This window comes from Chaetura pelagica, unplaced genomic scaffold (genome assembly GCF_000747805.2).
Source record: "Chaetura pelagica isolate M959 unplaced genomic scaffold, ChaPel_1.0 scaffold142, whole genome shotgun sequence".
Taxonomy (NCBI): domain Eukaryota; kingdom Metazoa; phylum Chordata; class Aves; order Apodiformes; family Apodidae; genus Chaetura; species Chaetura pelagica.
Window position 1 is genome coordinate 8994843 of NW_009952973.1, and position 9554 is coordinate 9004396.

General features: G+C 37.8%; 1 protein-coding gene across 1 annotated transcript in view; it reads left to right on the forward strand.

Annotated features, from left to right (window-relative positions):
• GALNTL6 (polypeptide N-acetylgalactosaminyltransferase-like 6) overlaps positions 1 to 9554 on the forward strand; it is a 277333-nt gene that overhangs the window by 236589 nt on the left and 31190 nt on the right. Inside the window, exon 10 of the mRNA XM_009996002.1 lies at positions 7321 to 7428. Within this exon, the coding sequence (XP_009994304.1) occupies positions 7321 to 7428 (108 nt within the window). The remainder of the gene's footprint in view (positions 1 to 7320; positions 7429 to 9554) is intronic.

The following is a 9554-nucleotide window of genomic DNA, read 5'->3' on the forward strand; positions in this document are numbered from 1 at the left end:
ATTTTGAAAACTTAGTTTTATTACGTTCCAGTATACCCAAAGACTTAAGAACTCTACATCCAACAATTTTCAATTATTTGGTAAAATTTCATGACAGAGATGAATTGAGTCAAGCATATTTGGATAAAGCTTGGAACTGAAATTAGAATTCACATTTAGCTTCAGGATCTTTCCAACCTACTTCCAAACACTGACCGTGCAAAGCCCAGTAAATAAATTTAGTATGTCAGCTGTGACTAATAGCATACATCTTGCTACATCTGAGTTTCGACAGTGATTAAAACAACAGAGCTGAGGCCATTTTGTTGAACAAAACATCTAGTGTGACCCGACACTGGACTGCCACGCTGTCTTTACAGGAGTTATCAAGAACAGCAAAATGGTTTATATTAACTCTGCTACTCTCCTGTTTCTCAAAATCATTTTTATACCCCAGCAAACTAAAACAGGAAGGCAGGGGAAATAGTGTATATAAAATACATTGATTTACCTTCTTTCCATTTAGGTTGTTTCAGAGGCAAATGTAAGTTGTCACTAGTAGCTGTCAAAATGGTCTCTGACAGGTCACCCAAGATTTTATTATCCCATTTCAAATATGCCTTTTATTCCTCATCACAAAGAATATACTTGTAATGCTCTCCAGTCTTTGTGTAGAAACCATGGTAACAGCACTAGAAATTGAGACACTAGATTGTCCCAGTGTGTTTTGCTCAAGTCATAGCTTTATTTTTTTTTTTGGAGGCAGCTGTGTCACACTGGATCTCATTTCAGTCATCTCTCCTGATTCATCTCATTAATATATACTAACCTTAGGGATACTGTCCTTTTTTATTAGGTTAAAATAAGAAAAAATACTCTTAGAAATGATTGATAAATAGGAACAACTTTCTATTGGAAGAATTTAACAGATGTAGGTTTATTATATCAGAATCACCAATGTCAGCTTGGGAAAGGTTTCTGCTTTGCCAGTTTCTCCTGTAGCTATAGATTCAGTATCTTAAAAGTTACTTAAATGAGGACAAGTTGGCCCAACAGTTTAATTTATCAGCTTTATTAACAAAACTTGGGAAGATGGTAGACTTACCATCTCTCTGCTATCCACAAAGTCAATGAGGAAGCTAGGCAAATAGCCTGATTCAGTTTTCTTGGCTGCCCAAGTGGGTCTGAAACTACATCTTACCTTTCCCTAGAGTGTCCACATCAATGGCCTGTGGAAGTGTCATAGGATGGGTGCCCTGTCTGCTCAAAGGAATCACTAATAATAGCAAAGCCAGGCTAGGAAGCTTGGAAGGAAAGTATCTCACTGACTCCTTCCCTAGACGTGACCTCAGGTGAGAGAAATCAGGCTTCAGTGCAGAGCAGAGTCCTAACCAAAAGTCTTTTCCAGGTTGCATTATCTCATTACACAGGGACAGAAAGTGAGTGGTAAGAGCAAAAATATACATTTGTGTGTGTTTAGGGGAAAGGGGTGTTCAAAAGGAAAAAGAAAGATACTACAGAGAGTGAATCTGCAGTGAAGCTAAAATTTACTGTAGTGTAATTCAAAAAGTTTCTCCAAAATACAGTACAATTTATAATGTTTCTGTGACATTTGGAATTGTGCCATAGCAGGAAAGAAAACTCAAACTTCAGGCATGACTGTTCCAGGTACTGAGTTGTCAAGAGCACAGAGAAACAGGTTAAAAAAAAAAAAAAAAAAGCTGCTGCTTAAACATTTGCTTGACCTTTATTTCCTCGCCTAAAAAAGTCAACGTATTTCTCTTTTGTTCTTCTCTTGCTTGCTAACATTGCTGCAGAAGACAGCCTCAGACATAGCATGGGGTTCCATGCAGATTAGCTGCTGTTTCCAAATCAGAGCACACACATGCATCCATGGATAGTGAGGCAGCCATAACCTATGTGTCAAAATAATACCTCATTATTAAATCATTTCTTAGATTATTTTTACATAAGTAATAATATGCAGCATTTTATTTTTTTGGCAGCATAACCTTGGGATCAATTTTTAAATTAAGATGGTGTCATACCTTGCTGATGATACTGTTCAGCATGTGTTAGACTTGTGAAAGTTGGCAGAGTGCTGGAACACTGTCCTGATTAATAGTGTCTCTTTTCAATAACCAGGAAGCCACTATTTAGAAAATCCTAAATTTAAATCTGTTAGAAAGGCACAGTTTATGTAATAATCTTCAAAATATAAAGCAGTGAAAAATACCAATTTCCTGTGTTTGCTGAACATCCTTTACACTGGTTGTTTCTTAGGCATTGTAAATCATACCTTAACAAAAATGCTGAAGTTGATCCCTAGCCTCTTTGGAGCTAGTCACCTATATCTCAAGTTGTTTTGTCCTTACCCATTCCAACACATCTTCCAGATTCCCTTCATCCCTATTTTTCAACACACACTTCCAAGTTCATTAATCCCTTTCTTTATCATCACCATCCTCATAGATTCCTTACACTGCTGGCAAGCTTGGTGGGAGGTAGGGAGTGGGGAAGCATTACCACTGGCAGTTGTAATCTAGATAAAGAACCGACAAACATGGAATATTGCCGGTTTTCTCCATGTTTTAGAGGTGCCAGTGAGTACTGTTGAAATATCCATGATCATCCTTTTCCAGTTTACATGGTAGAGTTTTAATATCCCTGATAGGAGATCTCACTGTGCTGCAAGTAAGTGGCTTTGCTGTTTGTGAACCCATTGATTGCAGATTTGCAGTCACTGATCTTATTTTTCAGGTTTTTTCTTGCATTTAGCTGAACATTCTCACAACATGAAGACGTTCACAGAAATGTATTCTTCCACTTCATTTTCTACAGCTATTAAATCAGGGGGTTTGTTTTCTATTTCAGGAAGAGTGAGACTGAAAAATCCCATAAAGTTTTTATATCCTTATTTTCTACAACTTCTTCAGCCCCATTTTGGTATTACATTTCTCCTGGTTGTAGTCTGTACTTGTTGCACGATGCTCAGAGCACTGAGCTGACAGCTTTGCATGACATACTTTATATTCCTCTTCCAACAGTTGGTCTCACTGTTGCCTGTCTTGTTACTCACTCTCAGCAGCAGTGTATTTCTCTGTTAGATTTGAAGCCTGATCCAAAATCCATTCAGTCCCTTCTCAGTCTTGTACATAATTTACTGTATGTTTATGTTCTTGTTACAAACACACCCCCTCCACTGCTCAAAAATCATAGGTCTTTTACTGCAGTAATTATGGTTACAGTATAGCATATGGATTGGAGTCTCCTTGTCACATGCACAGTATTTATATTTTTCAGATAGGCTGTATCACTCGCAAACTAGACAGATAAGGCAGGAAAAAAGAACCTGTAAGAGTAAGCAGGATTCAATTTTAAAGACAAAGAAGGGATGTGAAAAGTGAGTGATTCACCCAAAATTCCACAAGAGCTATAGAGCAGAGCCAAAAAAAAATGTATCTGTGTCATTGTAGCTCCAGTCAGGAACAAAGCCATATAACCTCGGTATAATCTCTTGTAAATTTTGTGTTAATACTTGCCTTTTGCTTTCAACCATCCCTATAAAGTGTTTTGCAGCATTCTGTTGGAAGGAGCTATATGAATATAAATTGTGATGTAGTATGTAGTTTACACATAAACTACACTTCTTCTGATCTTTCCAAGCTGAAATTTTGCATTGTTTTGATTCCATCTTTGGTTTTAGTACCTCAGCTGCAGACCAGACTCATTGCTTTTGTAAGAGGGAAGCATTAGCAAGCTTGAGAGTTTCATTGCTTGCTTCTCAGCTAAACGGAGAGGCGTCAGTGTTGTGATATCATTTTGCCAAATGTCTCACACTGCCTGAATTCCTGTCATGGTACACTGGAGATCTGTGGTATTTAACACAGAAGTCACGCTCCAATTTCTTTCATTCAGTGCAGGTGACATAAAAATGCACATTTTCAAGACAAATTTACCAGGATTGATCTTCTCAGGAAAATACAAAAAATGCCTTTAAAATAATTCTGAAGCTGCAACATAAACAGGAACAGCTGCTAAATGTCCTTCAAGGCAGTCCAAGATTCATTTCAATTACTCTGCACAGTGCACCTCAGGTGCAGCACAGCATTTTCAAGTTTTATGTCTATCGAATATAAGACTAACATAAAGTGTTACTTCCTCCCACTTGTTATTGCCTCAGCATATCTGTCATGGCTTTCTTTCTAATTCCTTTTCTCTTTTTTTTTATATATGCAATATAGGTCTACTTCAGCTCTCATTGTCTAAGTTAAAGTAACACTGGCCTATATATGAATGTATTTCTGCTTTCTTGTATCTTAGATTTCTTCAGTGGCTGACCTTTGCCTGAGTCAAACTGCTATGCAGTCCACTCTGCAAAGGCTAAGAAACCTCAGTTAATCTCTGTAATATCTTGTCTGGCCTTTGAAATAACACCTAAATTTAAAAAACAGTAACAAATAGTAAATATGTATTTACACTTTCATTGGCACACTGGGATGTTTGAAGAGAGCCTTAGAGATGAGACTAAAAAAAATAAAGATACAAATTACCTAACAGTCAAATAAAGTATTGGCAGAAAGGTGAATAGCTTAAATTTTTTTAAAATCATGGCATTCTGTACCTTATTGAAACATTACCATTATTATTATTTTCAGTGTGTTTATGAACAATGTGTTTCAGTGATTTGTGTGACATGGAGTTAAACAGGTGAGGATTTCAAGGTCGTATTTAAGAAGCAAGTTTTTAAAAATGTTTTTGAAAATAAGATAATGATCATGTTTACATGACATACCAAGACTGCTCTGAGCTGCAATGAGCTATTTTGTCATGGAGGAGGAGCACTCGAGTCGCCACTTCCAACTCATTTCCAACCCACCAGTAAATATCATCCCTGAGAAGTACTGTGCTCACAAACAGACCAGATGAGATATCCTCACCACAGAAATAGTATGCTCTTGATTCTGTCAACATATGTGCTTCAGGAGAGTGAAGCCCAGAACTGCTGCCTTTATTACCCTGTGCCACTAATATGCAAAATTTGTCTCCTCTTAAGAGAAGTTAGCTTTCACCAGAACGACCTACCCAGAGTTCCTGTGCCTTAGTTAAGAGTTAACTAGCTGCACCCAGGTGTCTATGGAATTTTAGGACAAAGCCACGCATGTAATCTTGCCCCACCTTTGATGGTTTCAAACCTTCCTTAACCATTTACATTACTGTATTTAGGTTTATCCTGTAATGTGCTCTAGATCCTCAAATATTTCGTTGCCAGGTCAGCTGGATGCCACAGTTAACAGCGAAGGGACCATAAGGGCTAATGCACAAGTTACCCATAAGAAGCAGCTTCCTGAATGACCTGGCAACTCAAGTCTTCACTCTAAAGTATTTTTATTCTCTTTTCACAGACTGTTCACAGCACAGTCACTCAGGGTCTAAATTCCAGTGTGCTACCTTCAGCAAGCAATTTTAAGGCACGGCTCAAGCACCAAGTTATCCCATATTGCAGTGTTTAGCATCTGCATGTTCAGATTACTAAAATTTTGTCCCAAGCTCACAGCCACACTGCCAGGACCAAGCAGATATACCCACTGTAAAACAAACAGGCAAGCACAGCAGAAGAGGCCAAATTTGCCCATTTTCACTGTTGTTTTAAATGAATGCAATTAATCATTTTGTTTTCCTGTGATTTCAAAAAAAGCCAGTAGCTACAGCCAGGTGGTGGGCAAAAGAGACAGAAAGAGAAATGTATCATAAAAAAAGTGTAGAGATGCACATTGTTCTCTGTGGGCTTCAGGCAGAATGTCAAGTATTTGTGATCACATCAGATTGCCTGAAACCTTTTTTTAAGGGCATGGTTGCTGTTTTTTTTTAATTCAGAGCATATCAGCTGTAAATTATTTCCTTTCTATAGGGAAATTGCTGGTTAAACTTTCAGTTATCTACGTTCTGCTCTGCTTTCAGTTGCAAACTTATTTCATGCCATTTTGTTCCAGGGTGCATCAAGTACAGATAAAATTCCTTCATACATGTAATGCATAGACTTAAATTCTCATTCAGATTAATGCAGATGTTTCATGAAGCATTTTTATGTATGTCCACCTAAAGAGTGAACAAGCCATTTCTCTCTCTTAGCTTTTCTTTTACATTGGGTAGGAGGGCGTTTGGTTTGTGTTCTTATTTCAGTCTAAAGGATAAAAACTGAGGCCACAAATGTCACTTACCTGGAAGAAGAGCCACTCTGTTCTAATATTTGTGGGAAACAAAGCATTGTTTTGCCAGGTTTAGGAAATAATTTTTATAATACCACTGTTTTCACTCTAATTTTAAACTCTTGCTGCGCGGTTGGTATTAGGATATTTTAAGAGTTCTACTTGGGAATTTTGGAGAGTGGTTTTGTTGTTGTTTTCCATTTCCCTGATCTGCAAGGTCAAATTGCTAGTTTTTAAATTAGAAAGTTATTAATGTTATCAGTGTGCTGCCTAAGAGCTGCATTGCAGTTTGTGGGCTCTGCATTGCCGGAGCACAAAATCATGCCCATGGGGGAGACTGGCGTGATTGCCCTAGTTCATCAGACATGGCACACGACCTTGCTGTCATATATACTTGGTGAAACTCGTTCATGCTAGTTGAAGAATAATAAAAGAATTCCTTACGTGCTATCCATTAGGGCATAGCTTGATTTTTAGAGCCATGAAGTGCTTGCAGCTCCCATCAGTGTTGACTGAGGTTACTCAGACCTGAAGCATCATACCTGAGTGCTCCAGATGGTTCCATCTATTTCAGTATTGAAGTATTAATGATGAAATGTAGTGGCACAATCTTCCTTCTCTGCCTACATAAATTTGATGAGAAGGAAATGGATTTTTGTTCCTTTTTCTTTATAAAATGAAGACCATCTTAGTATTTAAGCTCTGTATTTACTATTAAAATATAAGCCAGGTCTTTTGAAAAGAAAAAAAAACCACAACTTCTGATTGATGATTCATGGCTTGCTTTACTCACATAACCTTGTTTTGAAATTTTGGTCCTATATGTTTTAAACAGTAAACACAACAGTATCTTTGTTGTGTTGCAGAAGAACCATTAGTAGATATTCTAAACAAGTTTTATTATTTCACTTTGAACATACTGTGCTTTTGCACATAGAGATTCTGGGTAGGAGAGTCTGTCATGTTACCAGATCCCAGCTATCAGCATGCCAACAAGGCCACCACTATGACTGTGGCAGGGATCAGTACAGAGCTATGTGTCATTTTCACACATGCATTATATAAAATGTCTTCTTTGCCCCATTTGTGTCCAGGAATCATTCTTCCATTTCCTTTCCCGTTTCCTTTCCAGGTGTGGATGTGCGGCGGTGGCATGTTTGATGTTCCATGCTCTCGAGTTGGGCATATCTACAGGAAGTACGTCCCATATAAAGTCCCTTCTGGAACCAGCCTAGCACGGGTCAGTAATTAGGTTTTACTGCTTTTCATTTTGGTTCATCCATCAGTCTCTTCATTCTCTGTAAACTAGTTTCCAGTAAACCATTAAAATGGAAAACGTGTGTTTCTTTATTTTTCTGAAATGAGATGTAGAATTGCTGGAGTTATGCTGCCTTCCAGAGATAAGATTGCCAAGAACAAAATGAAAGCTTAAAAGTATAGGGTTGGACGTCTCAGCTCAGAAGCACATTTCATGCTGATTCAAATGTAGGAATAACCTAAGGCTTATGGTTCTGGAATTGCAGTGTTGTCAGTTATAGTTTTTACAAGCAGGAACAATTTGAATGCACATTTTCTTATCAGTCAGCAGAACAGGCAGGATCTCTTGAAAGGAACATTTTCTGTTGCAAAAGAAGGGAGTAACAATGATTTGAGTGACTGCCTAATTATTGTGTAAAAACTGTGGAATACAGCCAGCTTGGAGCTATGTGAGTGAGAAAATACAAGACCTCTACAAATTTCTCAAAGCCTACTGAATGCATCCATATCCATGAAGGGCTTTTTGCTCAAGAGAAAATGTTCTATAACTTTCTGGAGATGTTCATGGGATGTCAAAAGATGGGAGACAAAGGGCATAGTTGTAGCTCCTGGGCAGATATTAGTATTTATTCATGCCTGAGTTTAATATTTTCTGGTTTCTAGGATTTTTTCTTTAATAAAATGGAATTAATATGAAATTCTGCATGTTGCCATAGAGTAATATTTTATGAATAATATTTTTTCTTAATAATGAAAATGTGGTGTGAATAAAAGAATGCATTTCTTACTTTAAGGGAGAGGTATTCTTGGATTCAGAATCACAGGACAAGTCTTGCTGTAGTAACTGTAGCAGAGGAAAGAGGCTGTCTGTGCTGCCTGCCTGACAGCTGGCTAGACAGAGAGAAGGATTTGCCTTAGGAGAGCATCTGTGCAGACAGTGAGACACACGAGACAGTAATGCAATTAGCAGTGGTGTTAGTGGTGGTGACAAAACCTGTATTGACTAAATAGTGAGATGAAAGTCTTCTTCAATACACCTCTGTATGGTATCAGAGTTTCCCTATCCAGATTTTTGCACTGGCTGAAATGATCTGCTAGGTTTATGGTATCCCTTGCAAAAATCACACGCAACTTAAAATAAGAAATCCAAACCTCTGTCTCTGATTTTCTCTATTACAACACAAAGTATGTTATTAGAGAATATGCTGTCTCATGCATTACCTTTAGGAGCAAAATACAATCCTTTCTATTTGGGCTGTTGTACAGTTCAATACTCATCTAGTTTTCATGGAGGCACTCTGAGTACTCACTTACATGTGAGCACTTAGATCCATCAGGCAGCCATAGCCTGCAGTCTCCCTATGCTATTTATTCCAGCTTGGTTTCAATAAATCACTTGTGAAATAGTACCAAAAACATTTTCCAGTTTTAAAAATGCAATCTCTGCCTGTGCACAAACCGACTACCCTGTATCTTGTGGGATCTGGTGTGCTGATAGCATGAGTCTTATCCTTCCCCTTTAAATAATGGATCGATTCTTCTATGGTGTGGGAGTCCAAAACATGACACTTTTGGTCAGATACATTTTTGGCATATGTTTATCACTCAAAGAAAATCTGAATTCTCTTATTCCCAGCTTCTTTCCAGTACAGTATTGTAAACCAAAACAACGTTGCAATAAGGCTGCCAAGAGCACAGGGGCTTCTCTAAATTTTAGTATTTGGGGCTATCAATAACTAGAGAAGGAAGATAGTTTGGTCCCTGACTCATCAAATTGTGTGTATTTTTAAGCCTAAAAGTATTCTCTTTCTATCATCCAAGCCAGAAAAGGAAAAGCGAGGACATATTCATCTTCAGTGTGTCAGTCTCTGATATAGACCACTTTTGGTTCCAAATAAAATGCCCCAAATGGAGCTCTTCACCAAAATAATACTAGAGAAGGATGCCTAGAAGTGGCCTGTATTTTTCAGCTATGTTTGCATTATCCTCCAAGTATTATATCCTCCACAGATTATAGTCTTCCCCCTCTGGGTATTATATCTAAAACTTCACTCTCGTTCAAGACTAAAATTAATATCAAACTCAAGAACATCTGGAAGTATTATTCCT